This window comes from Peromyscus californicus, unplaced genomic scaffold, assembly GCF_007827085.1.
Source record: "Peromyscus californicus insignis strain IS unplaced genomic scaffold, ASM782708v3 Scaffold_14__1_contigs__length_90479793_seg_2, whole genome shotgun sequence".
Lineage (NCBI taxonomy): Eukaryota > Metazoa > Chordata > Mammalia > Rodentia > Cricetidae > Peromyscus > Peromyscus californicus.
This window is the reverse complement of record NW_026294436.1, coordinates 75796354-75819608: the sequence shown is the minus strand read 5'-3', so window position 1 is coordinate 75819608 and position 23255 is coordinate 75796354. Positions and strand designations below refer to the sequence as shown.

Below are 23255 nucleotides of genomic sequence, written 5' to 3'. Positions count from 1 at the left end.
GCTCAGAAGCACCTGTCTTGATTCATATGTTGGAGTTGATTGTTTCACACTGGTGGCCCACCGTCATTAGACTCTTGATGTGTCTGACTTGGTAGTTTTTGTCTCATGACTCAAAACCACAGTGAAAGACACCTTCAAAAGATTTCATGGTATTTCCCTCACGGGCTTTGAGACTCTTTTGTTGTTTCCCTGATAGGGAGACTGTCAGAAGAGAAGGACCTATGTATGTCTCACGATTAATTGTTCTCTCCTTGCGTGCCAATTGATAGCATGAGACAGTCTTTAGAACTACTGCCACCTCTAGTAGACTTGGCTTTTGAAAGTTTACAGCTCTGTTAGCCTTGGAGATGGGCTGTGTCACCTTTGACCATGACGTCTGATTGCCGTGCTGTGGTTGTACCTTGATGTTCCCTTTTCCAGAGAATCCTGAGCCAGCTTGTCCATGAGTGCACTCTCTGCCATTTCCTTAGTCCTTTTTTGGGGAAACTCTTTTATAATACCAACTGCTGGTGACCCGTTCATCAGCAAGCTCTTGTAAGTGTCCTTCAGTTAGACAGTTGCATGTTCTTACGTTAGAAATGATAGAAAACATTTAAGGTCGTCTATGTAGCTGACTTCCTAAACCGTAGACTAATCCTGAAGTTGGAACCGTACCTCTCGCTTGTCATGTTTAACCATTGGTGTTCTCACTGAGATGCATTTATTGTTCAAGCTTCCACGTTCTTTCTTTTCATATTTTTAAGCTGTGAACTCATGGATTTAGTTTCTGCTTTAGAATATACTCAGACTTCCCCAAAGCTCTTGGCAACTAATAAACACACGCTTAGATCAAGCAAACTATGTCTGTACTGTTCTTATAAAGCTGGAGAAATGTTTTTGTCCTTTTGGAGAGCTTGTCTGACCTCTCCATATCTGTTCTCTTCCTAAGAATGCTAAAAGAATATGCACAGGGAGTGAATCACTTGTTATTATGTAGGGCAGTTTCCCTTTCCAAATTCCCTCTAAATTTTTAAGAAAAAGTTGAGTGGTTGGGGAGATGATTCAGTTCATGAAGCGCTTGCTGTGCAAGGAGAAGGACTGAGTTTGATTTTAAGAGATCACATTTTGCCAGATGGTGGTGGCGCACGCCTTTTATCCCAACACTCGGGAGGCAGAGGCAGGTGGATCTCTGAGTTTGAGGCCAGCCTGGTCTACAGAGTGAGTTCCAGGACAGCCAGGGCTGTTACACAGAGAAACCCTGTCTTGAAAAACAAAAAAACAAAACAAAACAAAACAAAAATCAATAGAGCTCACATTTTTCCTGGATACAGTGATGTGTGCTTGCAATCTCAGTGCAGGAAGGCAGAGGATCCTTGGGGCAGAAGACAGGTAGATCCTTGGGGCAGCGACTGAGGACGGCACCTGATGTCGACCTTTGGCTTCCACATCCACATGTACACACAGGCAAATAAATAACATAAAAATTAAAAAAAGAGGGGAAAGAAAATACATAAGCAAGTAATGTGACAGTCATAATATTCGTTGATAGCAAAGATGACCCAGTAAGTTTTTAGTATTGAATGAGAGTGAAAATGAAAAAGTTGTTAGGTGATGTTATAAAACATAGGGAAACAAGTTTTTTGGTGTCATTAAGTTTAAGTATCTGAAAAGGAAATGTTTATCATATGTTGAAATGCTAAAGGGAATGCTTTAATGAAAAATTGAGCTTTTACCAAATTTTTAATTTACATATTGTCATCGAATGCTTCATTGGTAAAGTTTCTTCGGAGTGACATGAGCACATAAGGAGCCCATGCTTGTTTCCATCGTTCCAGGGACCCAGGCAGACCTGATCAGTGAAAATACCTTACATGTATGTCTGCTCCTATTTTAGGACAGCACAGACACCAGTCCCTGCTGCTCTGGGGAAGTGTGTTTTTGTTCTCATTTCCACGTGAGGATTTCTGGGAACTTCAGATTTAATGAAAAGGAGTAAGAGGAAAGGAGAAAGTGGCTGGGTGTTCTGGAGCCTCATGTAGAACAGGACTGTGTGATGATAAATTGGGCTCTGGTGAGAGTGTTTATATGGCAGGTCTGACAGGTTTATATGGCTTTATATAATCCGGTGTTTTAATTGTGAAAGGTTTTCTCAAGTTACCACTCCTTTATGTGACAATGATCTTAACTAGGATGTTTTATCTGCAAATGTGATTGCTTCATAATCTCTAGTTTTCTGAATCTCTCATGCTCACCTTGTAATGGTTGGTAACACTCAGTTTGTTCCTGCACTGGCCCTGCAGAAGATGCTGCATTCAGAAGCTCATTACTCAATCCTCTCTAATCTCTTGGCAGCATGGCACTAGCATAGTTTGGGGTACCTGTGGATTTATGGGTCCATATTTATTTATTTATTTTTTTTTTATTTTTTATTTTTTTTTTTTTTGGTTTTTCGAGACAGGGTTTCTCTGTGTAGCTTTGCGCCTTTCCTGGAACTCACTTGGTAGTCCAGGCTGGCCTCGAACTCACAGAGATCCGCCTGGCTCTGCCTCCCGAGTGCTGGGATTAAAGGCGTGCGCCACCACCGCCCGGCTTATTTATTTATTTTTTATCTTTTGAGATGGGCTCTTGCTCTCTAGTTCAGACTGTCCTGAAACTCACTGTGTAGTCCAGGCTGGCCTTGTGCTCATGATCGTCCTACTTAGCCTTACTGTGTGGCCCAGGCTGGCTTTGGGCTCATGATCTTCCTGCCTAGACTTCTGAGTGCTGGGATTTTAGGTGCAAGTCATCATGTCTAGCTCAGTTTGATACATTTTGAAATGTAAAAATAACACTTTTCCTCATGACTTATGTTTCTGTATTAAAATTGGAAGCTACAGAGAATCACGAGCTGTGATAGTTACAGCCACTGTTGTCTGTCCCTGCCCTGAGTCCCTGATTCTAGGTATTGGTCTGAGGAGGTTGATGCTCTTGCCCTTACTTGTGCTAGAACTGTTGGTTCTGGGTGGCCAGTGTTTCTCCTGTTCACTGGCCCTGTGGACCATCTCAGCATAACCAGGCTTCTGTTTTCCTCTTCCATGCTCCTGCCTGGTCCTTTGGTGTCCACTGTCCCTTGTTGGCTCTTCATCCCATCGCAGACACTAAGAAGCAGCTGCTGACTGGTCACCATCTGTCTGTTGATGGCTCTGGTGCGAGTCTATTTTACACTTAGACCTCAAACCTGTGTGTCCTGTTGAACAGCTCACACGCACGTGATCCAAATGTGCACTGGTGGCTTCTGACAGGCTTCAAGTACTGCTTCTTCCTTGCTCCCCACCCCAGGAGACAGTACCACCACTACTCAGTTACAGATGCCAGGATTCTAGAACTCTCTGCCTTTGGCATCTTTCTCTCTTTAGAAACTTTGTCCACAGCCTCCCCTCTACCTCTCCATGCTTTTTTACTCTGGTGACTTCTCCTCTAGATGCCACTCATTGTGGCCTTGTTCAGTATCCAGGCTGGGCGGGGAGCCCTCTATACTGCTTTTGTGCATTTTCTCGGCATTCACCAAGCCCTTTGTGAAGTCATCCAGGCTAGCTTGTTCTTCTCGCCTTGCTGTGAACCCTGAAGGTGGGGCCTGTGGTCCCCAGCTCATACTCTGGGACAATGAAGTGTCCAGCACAGGGTAGGGACACTGCTTTGGGTGACTATTTTTGTTGAGTAAATGAATAAAAATGAAGCATTGGGCAGAAGCAACTTGTCTAGTTCATGTTATTGTCTTAGAGCTGCCTGGGCGATTGTAATTATGAACACCAAGAAACATTCTGCAAGGCTGACTTCAGATAACAGGACAGAGTTTGATAAGACTGGAAAGTCGTGTCTAGAGACATTCCTGGCCTGGTGTTTGGTCATTATCAGCATTACCCTGCAAATAAATGAAAACATGCAGACTCTTTGAAGAGTGAGATAATCAGGCTTTTGGGAGGGAAGGAATTTATGAGTTAGGTTTTCTTTACTTTGTGGAACTCAGAGCTGACAGTGACATTAAGGCCACACATCAAATATTTCCTTTTTATAAAGTGTGTTTTTCTAATTTAATCTAAGTAGGGTCAAATAATTTAAGCTGATGACAGCAAATTGCTTCTCCACGTTGTCTAATCTAGAGGCGGTTACTTTGGTTTTTGCTATATGTGGGTTTTAATTATATTCTGGTCAATGTTTACTTTATATTCAGAAATCTTATAGTTAAAGGTTTATGAAAAATTATGGAATGTAAAAACTCATGTTTTTCTTTCCTCACAGCCATTTCTCCATCACTGTTAGTCTTTTTTTTGGGAGGAGGGGACAAATGTTATGTCCTTTTTGTTTAAAATTTGCCTGAGTTGGGGGCTGAAAAGATGACTTGGAGGCTAAAAGCATTTCCTGCTCTATTTCCTGCTTTTGCTGAGGACCGGGGTTGGTTCCCAGCATCTACATGTCTCTATCGTGGACCATGGGAGACCAGCTCCCATGATCAGCTCATGGTAATAAAAGGAATGCCTCAGAGTATTGAGGGATAGGAAACTTTTTAATCTGAGGGTAATTAGGAATAAGTTTTAATCTATGACTGGTGAAGTAAGGAAACACACACGCTTTCTGATGGTAACTTTCTCTTTTACTTCATCTTAAGAATGGTCTCTGACTCTTTCTGTCTCCACACAGCTACATATCTTTACATACATACATCTTTTCATGTGGCTACACATCTTTCTTTGACATACATTTCTCTTCTGCATCTCTTTTCTATACAGCTTCCTCTCCCTTGTCTCCACACAGTCACAAATCTCCACACAGCCACAGCTGAACATCTCATTACACAGCTCTCTCACCGTACAGCACTTTCCACACTTCCTAGGCACAGCTCCTCTACGTAGCAGCAGCTCCTTCACACAGCTCTCTCACACACTCACACATCTTTCTCGTATATTATTCACTCACTCTTTATTCACTCTTTCATCCATTTGCTTCCTCACACTTCTGTCATGCTTCTTCATCTCTCACCCAGCGCGCGCGCGCGCACACACACACACACACACACACACACACACACACACACACACTCCACTCACGTTCTGCAGCAGCTCTTAAATAGCTCTCTACACAGCCGTCTCTCTCCATACTGTCTCTGTTGCTCACTCAGCCAAACTCTGGACAATTGTAAGTTACATTTTCAGGGCCCTACCCATTCTCATAACACAAGATAAGTCATGTACTTTCTCTTAGGCTAGTAATGTCACATTGACCCATGCACATAGCTCTAAGTTGGTGAGGGGTCCCAGATATTAAACCATTGGCTGAACCTTGAGCAGTCAGGGTAGGGGAGCTACAGCAAGGACTATGTCTTGATGTAAACAGCCTGGCCTTGATTTAGCAATAGACAACACCTGGGAATTAGTCTTTGTGTTTAATCTGTAGGGGCAGCTTAGTCTGTTTTGGACTAGTTCTAAGGTCTTTGCAAAATGTTTAAAAGGCTGTCTTTGAGACTGAAAATACTGTTACTTTCCTGTGTCAGTAAAGAAGAATATTCTGGTAATGTTTCTGTTCATCAGAATTATACAGTTTAAACAGAAATCCACGGCTAAATGTGTGCCAGAGATGTAAAACACACTACCACAGGGCTGTGGAAAGCACCCCACAGCTGTTCTTATTAGGGAGGCATAACGGTGGCACCCGAGAAAGCTACAGACAGAAAACAACTGGTTTCCACAGCCAGTGACCCCAGGGCTTTGCCAGGTGGGGCTCCCCATCGGGAGTTTATACGTCTGCTGGGTCGACTTGTCAAACACTAGTTGTCACCTGCTGTATACTTCTGTGGCCCTTGGCATGTCTCACAAGCACCTGTAACTCCAGTTCCAGGGAGTCCAGTACCTATTTCTGGCCTCTGAGGTCCTGCATGCATGTGGTACATAAAGTCATGCAGGCTCATATACCTGCACATAAAGTAAATGGATAAATCTGAAAAAAAATTAAAAAAATAAATTGCCCAAGTTGTTTTGTGCCTTATAAGCATGATATTTGAGACAGTGTTTGTCTTTAAATTCATTCAGACCAATAGTAACTGGTTTTTGGAGAAAATGCATTTTATGTAGCATAGTCCATTTTTGTACCAGGTAGACACTTCTCTAGAATGAATTAAGAGGGTTTTAGGAGACAGGACTTAAGAGCCCCAAGTCAACAATGTTAGGAAGAAGCACTGCTTTAGATTGAAGGCAGCTTTTAGTTCACTTCAGACCTTGAACCCTGTAGGCTAGAGTTCATATATGTTTGCACTGCGTGGTAATTTGGACTATTTAAAGAAAATATTATTTGTGGCACAGAGACAGAATGGTTATGCTTTGAAATATGCATTTAATTTTGTTTTCTTTTCAGATAATTGTATGGAAGAGATACAGTGATTTTAAGAAGCTGCACAAAGAATTATGGCAAATTCATAGAAACTTATTCCGACACTCAGAGCTGTTTCCTCCGTTTGCTAAAGGGATAGTATTTGGTAAGTGCTCTTCTGAACTTGTGACTTACTGTCCTTGTCCGTTCAGTCCCCCCCCCCCCCCATCAGACTGGGACTCCAATCTCAAGCCTCATGCTTGCTAAGTAAGTTCTCTGCCACTGATCTACAGCTCAGCCCTAAAGTTGTGATTTCATGGGATGATTAGCTAATGATGGTCTGTGTTGAGCCCTTTCACCTCCTGTGATAACTCATCTAGTTTAGCAAGCACTTGACACTGTTCTCTCATGCCCTCAGTATAGTTCATATAAAATATGTTTCCTCTTCTAAGCTGTGGGGTAGCTCCATCTCTGGCCAGGCAGAGAGACTAGGAAGCTAAGAAAAGATGTATTATCCAAAGTCACACATGTGACCTTGAATGGTGTCTTAGTTAGGGTTTCTATTGCAGCAATGGAACACCATGACTAAAGAGCAAGTTGGAGAGGAAAGGGTTTATTTGGCTTACACTTCAACATTGCTGTTCATCACTGAAGGAAGTCAGGACAGGAACTCAAACAGGGCAGGAACCTGGAAGCAGGAGCTGATGCAGAGGCCCTAGAGGGGTGCTGCTTACTGGCTTGCTTCTCATGGTTTGCTCAGCCCACCTTCTTATAGAAGCCCAGGGATGGCACCACCCACCATGGGCTGGGCCCTCTACCATTGATCACTAAATGAGAGCGTGCCCTACAGCTGGATTTTAAGGAGGCATTTCCTCAGCTGAGGCTCCTTCCTCTGATGACTCTAGCCTGTGTCAAGTTGGCACACAAAACCACCCAGTATGGATGGGTTGGCTCGTGCCCTCCAAGTGCCTTTCCCGTGTCCCAGCCCCAGTGTAACGCCTCTGTGATCACATTAGTGTCTTGAATTACAGGTGCTTTACCCACGTCACCCCTGTTTGCAGCTTTAAGTGCATCATTTTCCACGTCTTTCTCTACCTTTCCCCATTATAAGCCTGGCTAACTGCAGTACAAAGAGATCATGCCACAGCCTGGCTGCTGGGCTGCCTTCAGATCTCTACCACATACATTACTCTATTATTTTTAAATTTTGCTTCACTTGATTTTCAGGATGTAGGCAGAATGTAGCCTGGGTCTTTGCCAGAGTAGAACATAAATGGTTTCCAGCCGAATTCTGGTAGAGTTTTCTTTTTCCTCTGTGAACCTTCTGACCTGGCTTCTGTGCTGCATTTTTCTGAGCAGTCTAGTCTTCTGAGTCCAAATGGATACTTTCAGCTTAGTGCTTGTTGTTAATGGATTGTCTTTATCTGTCCCCATATTTCCTCATCACTTTTAATAAATGAGTAATTTATCTCTTTTAGTAAAAGGTACAGCTCATTTGTAGCACTTGATAACTCTAGTGAGCCCTGCGGGCCACAGCTGTGGTTGTGTGGGGAGAATTGTTGGTTAGCCATCTATTTTTTAAGCTTCTCTCATACTGAGTAGGTAAACCTCAGCAGTAAGGAGTATTACTACAATCTGCAGAATGTCAGTCATGCATTTACTCTGCTGGGGCCATAGTGAAAAGAATGCCCCATTGGCGGTCAGATAGCTGTAGGCCAGATGTGCTGCCCAGCATCTATTACCCATGCAATCTTAGGATCCCATACAGTTCAGGATGGTCTTGGATTTGCTACTTAGCTGAGGATGCCCTTGGATGCCTAATCTTCTGCCTCCTTCTCCCCAGTGCTAGGGTTATAGGCATTTGCAATCATATCTGGCTTTGCAGTGGGTCTTAGAGAGTTACTGTCCACTGTTAGTAAATTGATGGCTGAAATGGCAAGGAGACAGTTCAGCCCTGGAGGGTGAGGTATCCCTGACACCTTGAGCTGCTCAGAACAACAGCTCTGCCCTGAAGGTGTCCCGGACACCTGGAGCTGTGTAGCACAGCTGTGATGGCTGAAACTGCAAGGAGACAGTTCAATCCTGGAGGGTGAAGTATCCCGAACACCTCGAGCTGTTCAGAACATTAGCTCTGCCCTGAAGGTGTCCTGGACACCTGGAGCTGTGTAGCACAGCTCTGATGGCTGAAACTGCAAGGAGACAGTTCAATCCTGGAGGGTGAGGTATCCCTGACACCTTGAGCTGCTCAGAACAACAGCTCTGCCCTGAAGGTGTGCTGGACACCTGGAGCTGTGTAGCACAGCTGTGATGGCTGAAACTGCAAGGAGACAGTTCAATCCTGGAGGGTGAGGTATCCCGAACACCTCGAGCTGTTCAGAACATTAGCTCTGCCCTGAAGGTGTCCTGGACACCTGGAGCTGTGTAGCACAGCTCTGACAGCTGGGACTGCAAAGAAACAGCCCAACTCTGGAAGGGAAATTTTTCTGACTTCTTGGGAGAGTCAGACCTGGAATTGCTTTAGCAGGGAAGGGTATCCTGACTCTTCGGGAAAGTCAGGCTATACCTGGTGTGATGGGGGATGGTCTCCCTGCGGGATACAGCAATTCTGCTCCTCTCCTGGAGAGCTGCAATCTCTGGCTCAGGGTTACCAGCTCTCTCTTGCTCAGTCAACTATGGGATGTCTTAGCAAGGTTCTTCTTTTCAGCTCCCCCTTGCTCAATCCACTATGGGATGTCTTAGCAAGGTTCTTCTTTTCAGCTCCCCACTTGCTCAGTCCACTATGGGACATCCCAGCAAGGTTCTTCTTTTCAGCTCCCCCTTGCTCAATCCACTATGGGATATCCCAGCAAGGTTCTTCTGTTCAGCTCCCCTTTGCTCAATCCACTATGGGATGTCCCAGCAAGGTTCTTCCATGTGCCAGTGAATGAAGGTCTTCACCCAAAACTCTTTTGAGAAAGAGATTTATTAGGGAAGGAGGAGTCCAGGAGAGTAGCTGCCTCTACCAGGGTGGAGAGAACAGCCCACCACTGACCGGACAGGGTGGTTTATATAGGATGTCCAGGGGGCAGAGTCAACTGTGATAAGTTAGTTTTTTTCTGCCCAGGGATTGGCCAGTTTTGTGGGCCAAACTGTTTCTTTCACTGGCCTTTCTTGGCTTTTTGACACTACTTCTAAGGCCAGGACACATTTCTTTCACTGACTATGATTCTAGGGGCCAAGAGTGTTATTTTGGTACTCGTTTCAGAGTCAGGGCATAGTTCCTTGGTTCTGGGTTTGGGGATAAAGTGTTCACTTCTCTGGCTCAGGTCCCAAACATAGGCTGTGTTTCTTTCCCTGATCTTGGGCCCTAGGGCCAGGATTCTGCTGTCCTGCTCTGTGATTGGTTGATTTCACAAGTCAGTTGGATAGGGGCAGAGATGGCCCTGATCTGAGCTAAACTGTGTTTCTCTCACTGGCCTTACTTAGCTTTTTGATACTACCTCTAAGGCCAGGGCACATTTCTTTCATTGACTCTGATTCTAGGGGCCAAGTGTGTTTCTTTGGTACTGGTTTCAGAGTCAGGTCATGTTTCCTTGGTTCCTTTCTCTGGCTCAGGTCCCAAACACAGGCTGTTTCCTTCCCTGGTCCTGAGCCCTAGGGCCAGGATTCTGCTGTCCTGCTCTATGATTGGTTGGTTTCACAAGTCAGTTGGACAGGGGCAGAGATGGCTCTGATCTGAGCTAAACTGTGTTTCTCTCACTGGCCTTATCTGAGCCATCCTTCCCTAATTCTGGGCTCCAGGGTCTGGGTGGATTTCTTTACTAGCCCTTTTTCCCTACACCCACTGTAACTTCTCACTGTTTATCTTCAGGGTGTTCAGTGTCTCCTGACATTAGCTGTTACCTGAAGCGAGAATGTAATTAGTCTTCTTCAATAAAAACCCAGAGTCAGATATCCAGGGTGAAAGCTGAAAGATCAGAGAAGCAGAGCAGCTAGCCACCTAGAGACTTACCTCTATGAAATCTCAGACCAAATGCTGAGATCCTATCTCTAGGAATCCTCAGGTTGAATGGGGCAGATTCTGTCTCTATCCAATTTATATTCCTGTCTCCACCTCCCTAGTGCTAGGATTAAAGGTGTGAATCTCCACCCTGGGCTCTGTTTCTCTTTTAGACTGGTTCAATCTCACATAGCCCAGGGTGGCCTTGAACTCCTGATCTTCCTGCTTCCTCCTCCCAAGAGTTGGGATTAAAGGTGTATGCCACCACTGCCGGCCTCTAGTGGCTAGCTCTGCCCTCTGATCTCTAGGCAAGCTTTATTTTTCAGAACACAAACAAAATATCACACAACAGTTAACCTGTTGCTCAGTTCACTGTCCTGCCCTCCCTGGGTCTCCTCTGACGTTGCACTCTGCTGCTCAAGTCTCTGTTTAGCCCTTTAGACTTTCAGTTTGTGTTTCCTGTGGGCTGAGCTGCTCTCTTTTCCTGATTCTACAGATTATCAACACATTAAATTAATTATTTAATTAATTTAAAGTTTTTGTAAATACTTTATTAATATTTTTAATGCATACTATGTTCAGTGATATCAGTTAGCACTCATTTTATCTTTTTTTCCATTTTTTAAAATTTGCAAATGTTCAGCTTTAGAGAAGAGAACATAAAAGGATGGGGCAGTGGGCACTCAGATACCATTTTCCATGGTTGCTTATTCTGAACCCTTGTGTGTTTTCTCTGAGCACAGGTTCCCCCGCACCATTATTTCAGAATAAGTTGCAATATTGTCATATTTTAATGGAACTTCCTGCATTTCCCTGATGGCCACAGTCCCATACCACACCCACAAAAGGGTCATTGGTGCAGTGTTGTGAAGTGGGTGGCCCCTGTGCAGAATTCCCCATCTGTCCTTCATGTGTTCTTTTGGACCCATTAGTTAAAGCTACTGAGCTACACCTCTTTCCTGTCACATGATTTCAGAATGGATTTATTTAATTTATTCATTTATTTATTTATTTTTGAGGCAAAGGCTTACACTGTGGGCTAGGCTATCTTGGAGCTCATTATGTGGCCCAGGCTAGCCTTGAATTCACATTCCTCTGCCTCAGCCTCCTAAGTGCTGGGACAAAGCCTAAAACATGGCCATTGTTCAAGCCACAAAAATGACAAACCTAGAGCTGGTATGTAGCTCAGGGTAGCACTTGCCGAGTATGTGGGAGGCCCTGGGTTCCAACTCCAGCACTGCAAAACCGAAGGACAAAAGGAGAAAGGACTCTGGTGACCCTGAGTGCCACCACCTCCTTGCATGCCACAGCCTGAGCTTGGCCATATGTGTCCTGCTTCACAGTGAGGTTTATTAAGAACGACAGACTCAGAGAGTCCGAGTTCCTCCCATTCCTCACAGCATGCTACTCTGGACAACCTTTCCTTTTTGGGCTTTTCTCAGAGCTCTTGACAGGGGCCCAGACTCTGTAGGCACAGTCCCAGGTGCAGTGCGCCTGCCCTGCCCAGCTGCTGGGCGTCAGGGATCCAGCTGTGAACCCGCCATGCTTGTTCTCTGTCTGACCTGTGACTGGAGTTTTCCACCTGGAAGAATCACGGCATTAGCACCAAACTTCTGCTGATTCATACTGGTTCATACTGGGTGAGCATCAGTTTCAGGTTGTAGGACTCGTGTGGACCACTGGTATTGGCATTTTATATTTTGTGATTAATTAATTCTCATTCTCTCTCTCTGGCTTAGTCCAGCATAGAACTCACTTTGTAGCCCACACTGGCTTCACCCTTGTGGCAATTCTCCTGTCTAGCCTGAGTGCTTACTCCACTGAGTAAGGAGCTTCTGTGCCTGGTTCAACATTGTGTTTTCAAAAATTGTAGGGTCTGGAGAGATGACTCAGCAGTTAAGAACTGAGTTAAGGCTGTTCTTCCTGAGGTCCTGAGTTCAGTTCCCAGCACCTATGTGGCAGCTTACAACCATCTGTAACGCCCCATGAAATCCAATGCCCTCTTCTGGTGTGCATACACATAAAATAAATAAATAAGTAAATTCTGGCCAGGCGGTGGTGTCGCACGCCTTTAATCCCAGCATTTGGGAGGCAGAGCCAGGCGGATCTCTGTGAGTTCGAGGCCAACCTTGGCTACAGAGTGAGTTCCAGGAAAGGCGCAAAGCTACACAGAGAAGCCTTGTCTCGAAAAACCAAATAAATAAATAAATAAATAAATAAATAAATAAATAAATGAATAAATAAATAAATTCAGAAAAATTGCAAATGGCTCTTTGAGTTGTTCTAAGTCCTAGTAAAGAAAATAAGATGGGTACGTTTGCACACATCTCTAATCTCAGGAGGTGAGGCAGGAGGATTGCCATGAGTTCTAGGCTGACCTAGGCTAGAACTAGATCCTGTTTTAAAAAAATTTGGAAAAATGAAATCCCAAAGAGTACTTGTAAATGATAGACAGTGGTTCCTTTTCCTGGGATCACCCAGCTTGGTTAAAATGTGAGTTCTGCCCAGCATGGTGCTTAGTAAGGAAAGCATTATTGGACAGTTTTTGGTGGGAGAGTAACTTGCTTTGAATGTACAGAGTATATGCGATTTGAAATATTGTGAAGTGATGAACATTTCTAAGAAAAACTTGAGTGTATTTTCTGTCTTTGCTGGCAATCTTTCTGTCCTGCTCACAGGCATGCTAACATCAGCGCTGAGTGGAACCCCAAAGCCGCTGCGAGGGAGGCACCTACACTGCTTTCTCATGCTTCTGCATGTCTAGGGAAATTAGAGTACCCGGAGGCTAACTGTGTGCAGGGGTTGCAACCGTATCTGCCCCTAGCTCACACTTGAGTGTTGCTACATAAAATTATTAAAAAGCTGGGTGTGGTGGCACACACTTGCAATCCCAGCACTTGGGAGGCAAAGATAGAGGGATTTCTGTGAGTTCAAAGCCAGCTTGGGCTGCATAGCAAGTTCCAGGCTAGCCAGGACTGCTTAGCGAGACTCTATCTCAAAAAAGGGGAGACATTTTGCTATCTCTGCTAGGGTCAGTAGTTATGGTAATAATAGTCTTCTGTATCTTTGAGTTTATTCTGCATATATATGTAGGTTATGTGTGTGATGTTTTCATGTATGCACAGATTTGTGTGCCCAAACATGTGTGTTGAGCCAGAGGTGGACATCAGGTATCTTCTCTCTCTCCCTTCCGCTCTTACTTTCCTGGAGCTCACTGATTGGCTAGACTGGCTGGCCAGTGAGCCTCCCTCGCACTGGGACTCCAGGAGGTGCTGCCATGCCTCACTTTTTATGTGGGTGCTGGGGATTTGAACTTAGAGCTTCATGTTTGTGCAACAAGCACTCTGTTCGCTGAGAAATCTCCCCAGCCCCCAGTACAATTAAAAAAATTCCAAGATATCTCAGAAACACAGAAGGGAGGGTGTTCTTTCGTGGTACTCTGATGATACAGTTCAATGTAATCAAATCTTTTATCACATGTGCCATTATTTTTTGTGGTACTCTGACAACATTGACTTTATCTCCTTTTATCCAGATTTAGTGGACTAGAAATGCATTCAGGTCAGTAGAAGTAGAACAGAGGCAAACTTGGAACAGATACATCCTGTTGTTTAAGCAGTTTCATTTGGCTTGATGGGAGGATGAGCTGAGTCATTAGCATTAGAGGCCCCTCCATGTCTTTAAAATTTTTATCTTATATGTATGAATATTTTGCTTGCATGTCAGTCTGTGCATCACATGTGTGTCTGGTGCCGTGGAGGGCAGAAGAGGGGACTGCACTGGCCGGGAATTGTAGTTATGGGCGGTGGTGAATGGTTGTAAGCCGCCATGTATGTGTTGGGAATCAAACCTGGATCCTCTGCAAGAACCAGAGGTGCGCATAACCACTGAGCCATCTCTCTAGTGCCCTGTGCCACCCCCCTATGTACTTGTTTCAAGTAGAGATGAGATCTTTGCAGGGCATCATTAACTTATTAGTGAGTAAGTCCTATATTGACTTTTCAGCATGTACTTCATGTAGTTGAAGATATGTGCAGTGATTGTGTGGATTAAAACAGAAAACCAGCATTATTTATGCTTCTATTCCAAAACCATAGATGCTTGCAGTAATGTTAATTCACTATTAATAACTATTTTTTTGTGTGTACGTGTTTATGTGTTTGTGCATGTGTATGAACTTGCATGGGTGTGTGTGTGTGTGTGTGTGTGTGTGTGTGATGTCTTTTTCAATCATGTTTCACTTTACTTTTTTTTTTTGGTTTTTCGAGACAGGGTTTCTTTGTGTAGCTTTGCGCCTTTCCTGGAACTCACTTGGTAGCCCATGCTGGCCTCGAACTCACAGAGATCCACCTGGCTCTGCCTTCCGAGTGCTGGGATTAAAGGCGTGTGCCACCACCGCCCGGCTCACTTTACTTTTAGAGACAGGGTCTCTCAGTGAACCTGGAACTTGCTGATTCCTCTAGACTGGCTGGTTAACAGGCACCCAGGGTGCCCTGTGTCCTTACCCAGAGTGGGATTTGAGGCTCATGTTGCTGTGCTTGGCTTCAATGTGGTCACTTCGGATCAGAACCAAGTCCTCATACTTGCATTGTGTTATGGTTAACTTGACACAAGTTAGAGTCATTTAGGAAGAGGGAACCTTAATTGAAAAAATGCTACTACCAGATTGGCCTGTGGTTGATTATGGTGGGCCCAGCCCATGGAGGGTGGTGCTACCCTTGGACAGATGGCCCTGAGCTGTATAAGAAAGCAGGTTGAGCAAAATAAGAGGAACAAGCCAGAAAGCATCCTCCATTGTCCCTGCATCACCTCCTGCCCCAGGTTCCTGCTTTGAGTCCCTGCCTTGACTTCTTTTGATGATGGGCTGTGATGTGGAATTGTAAGCCAAATAAACCCTTTCCTCCTCAAGTACTTGGCTGTGGTGTTGATCACAGCCATAGAGATCTAAGACACATGGCAGGTGCTTTACCTACCCAGCCCTTTCTCCTCCGAATTAAGTATTCTTTAAAGAGAGAAATACTTTGGGCTGTAATTGTAAGTACAGGTTCATGCTTACTTACACACCAGAAGGAACCATGGATATTTCACCTGTTTGACTACTGAATTTTTCTTGATATTGAATACATTATAGATTACTTCAACTCATATGTTTATTGTACTTATTGGGATGTTGGACATTTTATTTCCAGATGATACGATGGATAGGAAAGTGTTCTCGTCTTCGGGAAAGTTGGTTTTACTTGTTGCATATGAACTGAGAAGAAGTGATAGTCAGATTTAGCATTGTGGGTCATCTGCAGTATGGTTACATGTGGCACAGTTTCGTGTAAGATAGAAGAAGTCAGTTTCTTTTGCATGTTTGGAAGTCTGGGTGCAGCCTGGGATGGAAGTGCCACAGTGCCCAGAAGTTACAGCCCCTGCTTTGTCCCCTCTGCCTTCCACAGCACCGTTTCCTGCTAGCAGGGAAGGACCCAGGAGAGAAGCAGGGAGAGGGTGTTTGCAGCTGCCGTCCATTGGATTCTGGGGAAGCAACAGCGTGCCTTATGATAGTCAGACCTAAGTCCAGGCCTACAGGGGATGATGCAGCTTGGCTGGCACGTGTCAGGGGAAGTCAGGGGCATTTTGGTAAGGGAGAAAGTGAGAGGCTGGACATGTGCCCTTTAGTCTTAGCACTCCGGAGGCAGAAGCAGGCAGAGATTTTTTAGTGCAAAGCCAGCCTGGTCTATATAATGGGGTCTAGGCCAGCCAGAGCCTAGAAAAATTTTTGTTTGGATAGTGGCTGATGACTTGTTCTGTAGTAAACCAGAATCCCAGATGGTAGGAACCCTGCAGCTGGCTACCACTGGCTTTTACCAGGGCCAGGGCTCTTGAGGGCGGCGAAAGAACATGTGGAGTTCTTCAGCGTTGCTGACTCTACAATTTGTCTGTGAGCTGTGGTTTGGTCTGTCTGTTTTTCTGTCTGTCTTTCTATGTACACTGTTAAGGTCTTCTGTAAGAATTTACACTGTAAGACAGTTTTTACAGAGGATTTTTCTGTCTTTGTTAATCAGCAACAGCCCACACAGATTTGCTAACATGCTTTGTGTGCTAGTCACTATGAAACTTGGTGAAGATTCACACAGCATGATGATCTGTGTAGTGTTCAGGGTTGTTGTGTCCACAGGAGACTTAACAGTCTGTGACTCGGATTGTCCATGGGACACCTTCTAGCAGGGAGTGCAGGAGCTTGTATTTGAATCCAGGACTAGCTCCATTTCCTCCCCCAAGTCCTATAACTTTTAAAAGTTACCTAGATAGTTTACCACAAGCACAGGGATTTCAGTGTCTTGGTACCTAGGAGCGCCTTTTGTCTTAGTATTCTGTTAATGCTCTGCAAAACCACTTAGAATGTTTTTAGGCTTGAGGACACTGCCCTTTTGATTTGGTATTTTTAAAACATTACAAGGCAGCCAGTGTGATGCAGGGCAGGCATGTGACATGTCAACGGGTGATTGGATGGGAAAGCTGTATAGCGTTATTGCACTGGAAAATCTCGTACGAGTGCTCATATTGAGAGTATCATTAGAGCTGGTGTGCGAGCCACTGTGCTGTCTCCTTGTGGAGTGGAGCACGCCTGTGCTTGGTGCCTTCACGGGCCGCCACCAGCCGCACGCAGAGAATTCAGCAGAAAAGCTTTCAGCTTCAAGCTGAGGTTTTGACCCCATTGCTGATACAGATGTTCTTATAATTCCCTCTCTTCAGCCTCCTTTGTAAATTAAAAAAAAGAGTAGAAAAGGGAAAATTATATGAGTAATTACGGTATTAAATTACTAGAGGAAGCCATTTGAATTCTTTAAAATTCTCTTTTCAACTTTAGTTTCAAATTGCCATCTTCTTACATAGTGAGTTTCTTACATGGGCAGGACCTGGGTTTGGATACAGTCTATTTATCAGTTCATAGTGCTGCTTCATTTCATCAAAAACATTGTAAGGCCTTGATAGGACTTTGAAGTTTGCGTGGTAAGCACTGCAGATGGGCAGCGTGGCCTATGGTGGCTTTGCTCCCTGGGCCTAAACTGTCACAAAGCCAAACTGTCCTTCTGTCCCTAAGTGTTGACGCTCATTGAATTCTAGGGCGATTTGACAAAACCATTATTGAAGAGAGACGCCAGTGTGCTGAAGATCTGCTGCAGTTCTCTGCCAACATTCCTGCCTTGTACAACAGCAAGCAGCTGGAAGACTTCTTCAAGGTTCGTAGTCTTTCTGAGAAAGCATGTACTGTAAAATGTTTTCTCCTGTGGCATGTAAAAATTCAGGGAAAAGCTCCATCACTTTGGAGTTTTGGGATTTACTAGGAAGTAGAAGTTACAGCTGGGCATCTGTTGTCTGTGGCAGAGCTTCTGCTCATGGTGGTGTAGAAATCGGAAGTTTTCCATTCATAGATTTTTGGTTTTTTGAGACAGGGTTTCTTTGTGTAGCGTTGACTGTCCTGGAACTCACTCTGTAGACCAGGCTGGCCTTGAACTCATAGAGATCATTCCTGCTTCTGCCTCCTGAGTTCTGGGATTTAAGGTGTGTACCAATACCCCCCAGGCTCAATTCATAGACTTTAAAGCTTTGGTGCACAGGGCTTGGGAGAGTAACTGATTCTCTGTTGTATCAGAATACATTGAGAAGCTGAGATGTCACAATACATTGAGAAGGTGAGAGAGCTGTCATGGACTCTTGGAGTTCCTTTAGGAGGTGTTCTTGAGTGACAGCCTTTCTGAGCAGAGCCCATACTCTTTCTTTGTGTAAGGATCTAGCAGAAGTGGTCATTGCATAGTTTTGTAAAGGTGGATCTGTGCAAATTGTATTTCTGAGGTCCTTGACTGTACGTGGTTCATGTTTTTTGAAATGTGGCACTCTTGCTGTGACTTTTTCATTTGTTTTAGATCTGAGACAGGGTCTCAGATGTCACCCAGGCAGACCCTCAGCTTGGGACCCCTCTGTCTTGGCTTTCCAGGCGTTGTCATTGTTAATATTTCCTTACTTGTTTTGAATGTCACGGTCAGTTGTTGGTGGGTGTCTCTGTTCTTAACCACGCTTTCCCGTTTCATTTAATTAGCTTTCTAGAAAGAGCTGAAGGACTGTGTCATGTTTGTCCCTTTCTCTGGCAGAAAACACACATTTGTATAACTTCAGTTTCTAGGATAGATGATACTGGTTGAAATATTAAGGCCACTCCACGTAGTTAAAAGGGAGGTTTATTTTGTGGGGTAACTTACAAGTGAAGGGATAGGTTACAGGGTCTGGGAAAGGTGTGGTGGAGGCCGGCGGTGTTCTCTGGAGAACTCTGCTTGGTCTACCTCCAGCGTCCAGGGTCCAGGAACCAAGAGAGCTCAGGTCTTAAGTGCTCCTGTCTTGGCCCCACCTCGTAGGCGTGACAGTTACTGGAAGCCTTAATGGGTGTAGTACTTCCAGGACAAAGCTGGAACAGCTACCCACTACATATGATCCCCAAGACACATGAGTGCCAGGATATTGAATTTCCCTGATGCTAGTGAATCTAGGCGAAGATGAATTTTTTTGACCTTCTTAGTTGACTGCAGAAGGGTGATCTTTTGAAGGACATTGCAGAATCACAGCCTAGAGTAGTCGGTCCATGGTGACAGTGTTGTCCCCGATGCTCTTCTTGCTTCCTTTGTCATTGTTCTGGACACCAGGCTCAGGCCATGAATCTGCTGCTTATGTAAACCCAGTGCAGGGCTTCAGGGAGAAAGACCAAGTGAAGTTAAGGCTGTCTTCTCATGCTTCCCTGTTCTCTGTGGGAGTGGAGTCCTGGAGGATTTCACCCTATTGAGATGTGAAAGACAGGCTCAGAGACTGGTCTGGGTGTTAATGGAAGTTAGATGGGATTTAAACAGTGGAGACAAGGTACCTGCTCATTCTTTGTCTTTGTTGCGGGATTCCTGATGTAGCTGCTGCCAGCTTTGTTTTGGACATGCAATGAGATGCGCACGTTGACCGTTTGTGAAGATTGGACAGTTTAAGAGAAGTCAAACTGATCTTGGGTCCATTTCAAGCAGAGTCAGACTTGGTGGCAGGTGCCACCTCCCTGTCCTGTTCTCTACCTCCTTTTGTGAAAGCATATTGATTTGATGCTGTTCTTGTCTGATACAGGCATTTACAGTAATAACATTTCCCCTGAGCATTCAGCCTCTTCATATATTTTTACATTTCATTTCCATTTTTATTCAGTTTAGTGTGTTTTCTGATTTATCTGTAATTTCTCATTGACTCAAGGCTATTTAGAACTGTGGTAACATCTAAGTATTTCTTGATTTTCTAGTTTCTTCCGATGTTTCTATTTCTAATTGTTTTCATTGCCCTCAGCTTCGCCTTTGTCGTCATCTATGTCCTCTTGGTTCTGGGTCTCTGTCTTATCTCTCTTCCTCTCTTCCTCCTCATCCTCATGTTCTGAGGCAGGGTCTCACTCTGAAGCTCAGGGGTCTCGATCCTCAAGGGCCTCCTGGGTGCCGGCTTACAGGCGTGCAGATGCAGGTCCACCTAGTGATTTTTTTTCCCTGTGATCCCTGTAAATGGACTTATCCCCTAGCCTGTCCTAGAGAGCATCCACATGTGCTGGAGGAGCACCTCTTCCCTTGTCAGATGGACATTAATGAAGAGTTCACATTAGTGAATCTTATCAGGTAGAGAGGAGAGAGGGTTTCTCTTGGCATTTGATATATTGATTGTAGTATTGGTGCAAAAAACTGTTGAGAGAAGACAGAAAGACGGATATTAAAGCACAAAGGAGTTAGTATTTCAATGACGTAATTGCTTAGGGATTATACATCTGCTTGTCTGTGATTGGAATGTTCGGTCCATAAAGTCCCGTCATGGCGTCCCCGCTGTACCACTCTGGTGACTGCCATCTGAGTGGGACAAAGAGGCAATAGCCTTGAGGCCTGAATCTGTAAGCTTAGATACGTCATTAAAGTAGTGATCACATAGAGATCCAAGTTTAGTTAATTTTTAAACAGGGTTTCACGGTGTAGCCCAATAATTCCCAGTGGTCCGCCTGCCTTATGCCTTAGCCTCTCAAGTGCTAGGTTTATAGCTATGAGCACCATACCTTGCTCAAAAAAATTTTTTTTTAAAATATGTCTGTTCTCAGAAGTTAGAGCTCTTGCTGTTCTTGCAGAGGACCGAGTCCAGTTCTTAGCACTCACATTAGGTGTGCACAACTGCCTGTAACTCCAATTCCAGGGACTCTAACACCTCTGGCTCTGTATCACTGCACACCTGTGGTGCACATCCATCCATTCAGGCACACAAATCTACACATAAAATAAAATAAAAATGACTTTTTACTTCTTTATGGTGTGCACAGGTGGCTTTCTCATATAAATGTCTTATCAGATCACCTGAGGTGCTGTTGATATGATATCATTTGTAATTTGATAAAATTTGTTGGCTTTCTGATGAGTCCCCAGCAGTTAAATGATTGGGCCCTAAGGATACTGACAGTTTTTTTGTTTTTTTTTCTGTAGTGGTGCATTTTTAAAAAACTCTGTGGCAGATTTTAAACAGTGTGCTTTCACACTATAGCTGGGTATGGAGGGACACACCTTTGATTCCAGCATTCAAGAAGCAGAGGCAAGCCTCTGAGGTCTAGGCAGCCTGCTCTACATAGTGGTTTTCAGGCTAGTGAGGGCTAGACAGTGAGACCCTGTCTAAAAAAAGTTACATTAAGCATGGTAGTATTATTTAAAAATTATGAATTAAAGAAAGTAACAGATTATCTTTAGAGCAGCTTAGGTTTACAGCGAGATCCTTTAGAAGTCATGTGCCCCTTGCATTCCCTGTTTCACCCATGGAGCGTGGCTGTGGCACATCTTTATAATCGAGCCACAGCAGATGTACTTTCTTGATGTTCTGTAAAGGGCTAAGTCTATGAAGTAGGTACTGCAAGCCTTGTGAGTGCTTATATGTTTATTGCTGATCTTTTTGTGCTCTTACTGACAAGGGGACATGATTGCTCTGCCCTTTTCAGGGTGGGATAATTAATGACGGCTCTGCGTTAATTGGTCCTGCTGAGGCATACCCAGATTCCCTGCCTGATGCCTTTCCTGAGTGTGGTGCAGAAGGTAAGACACTTTATTTTTCCTGTGTTTCAAAGGTTTCAGTTGCAGAAGATATGAGTCACATTGCGTTGTAACAACAGCTGTCTACAGAGGTGGGAGGGCTTTCCTTTAGCTGACATCCCTTCCCTGTGGCTCTGCACATCAGCACTGGGCTGGCATGGTGATACCTCACATTTAACCCGCAGCTTTGCTCTTTCTTGCTGCTATGAAATGATGATTCACCTGGTAGTTCCCGGCAGCTTTGCTCTGAGAACATAATGAGGACGTCAGACCTCAGTAAGACATTTCATACACAGACAATGCGCCTTGCTGTGTGAGTGTGTGATGGTGTCCACCCAGCCATGCCTGACTCTTAGCCCATTTCAAGGCCAACTTTAAATGAAGCTGTCACCTGAAAAAAATACTCCCAAGGCAGTTGTTTAATGTGTTTCCTAATTACACAAACCTCAAACAAAGCAATGCTTTACTTTTAACCACTTTAATTCTCTTGCTTTGTTTTTATTAAGCTGTACTTGAACTTACATGCAGATTTTAATATATGCCTTTCAGCGTTTGGATTTCCTAACTACTGTTCTTTTTTTCAAGACAGGGTTTCTCTGTATAGTCTTGGCTGTCTTAGAACTTGCTCTGTAGACCAGGCTGGCCTTGAACTCACAGAGATCCATCTGCCTCTGCCTTAACCACTGTTCTTTTAGGGCAAGTTATAGAATATTAAAAAAAGAGAGATTGGGACATGGGATGGATTTTTATAAATAAAACAATCAGATTTTTTCTGAGCTAGCCTAGGTTTGGCTTGTCAGAGGTCATTCATAGATGAAATAATACACCTTGATGTCTGTCATGAGGGTTGACACAGGAGGCTGAAACTCCTGACAGCCTGCTGGGAGGACCTTGGGGTCTCCTTGGCACTGAGTTTGGGAGTGCACTGATTTAGACATCTGCAGCCCCACTGTCCTAGACGTGCTCTAGGACGTTCTCATCTTGGTTTGCTAAAACTAGCAAGTTTCTGTCTGTTGTTGTGGGCGCATGTGCGTACACAGGTACAAATAGGTAGACATACTCTCACATACACACGCGCACACACCCTTACACACACACACACACACACACGCACACACACACGCACACTCACGTACCCTCACTCTTTCACTTTCTTTTGGTGTAACCTCCTTGAGTAGAGATGTGCTCAGCTTTTAATCTTTTCCTTTACCTCTCATTCCTTTAGACCTGTATTCTGCAGTGCACACAGCCTGTGCACCCAGGGCCTCCATGGAACTTTCAGTATCTGGGACTTCAGCCTCGTTCTGCTGCAGTCATAGGAAAACATGCCGAGAGTCGTTTTGCTTTATAATCTGCCGTGCTGTTGAGGAGGATGACTGTTATCTGGGCCTGTTTTAATCAAGGGTTCTCTCATGGGTTTGGGGATCTGCAGCCCCAGCTGTGGGGGGTGGTGCTGCTGCGATTGTCACTTTAGAACTGGTTTCTGGGGTGACTTTTCTGGGCTAGCCTGCTCTGTCTGTTGCGTTAGAGTCCCTGTTCCTGAGAAGGAAATAGCTGTCTCCACCTGTGTATGTGCTGATGCTGTGGTGCCCAGCAAAACCAGGAGAACAAGGAAGAGTTCTGGGAAGCGCCAGTGAGGAGGCAACTCCAGGGGTGATGGGTGCCTGCCTCTCTTTCTAACTTCAGCTTTGATTTGAGAATGCGGGGCTGTGATGGGGAGTAGCCTTTGGTATCCACAGGGATTCTTTATTGCATGTGGAGATCCACGTGAGGAGGGAAGGCTACCCAGAGCCCATTTCACGTGGACATTGTCATGGGTAGGAGTGGTTTGGAGGCCTACCTGTACTTTG

General features: G+C 44.6%; 1 protein-coding gene across 3 annotated transcripts in view; it reads left to right on the top strand.

Moving 5' to 3' along the window:
• Rps6kc1 (ribosomal protein S6 kinase C1) overlaps window positions 1-23255 on the top strand; it is a 156527-nt gene that overhangs the window by 14293 nt on the left and 118979 nt on the right. For all 3 annotated transcript variants that reach the window (XM_052737991.1, XM_052737992.1, XM_052737990.1), the window contains 3 exons: window positions 6364-6484; window positions 17411-17526; window positions 21315-21408. In XM_052737991.1, the coding sequence (XP_052593951.1) occupies window positions 6364-6484; window positions 17411-17526; window positions 21315-21408 (331 nt within the window). The remainder of the gene's footprint in view (window positions 1-6363; window positions 6485-17410; window positions 17527-21314; window positions 21409-23255) is intronic.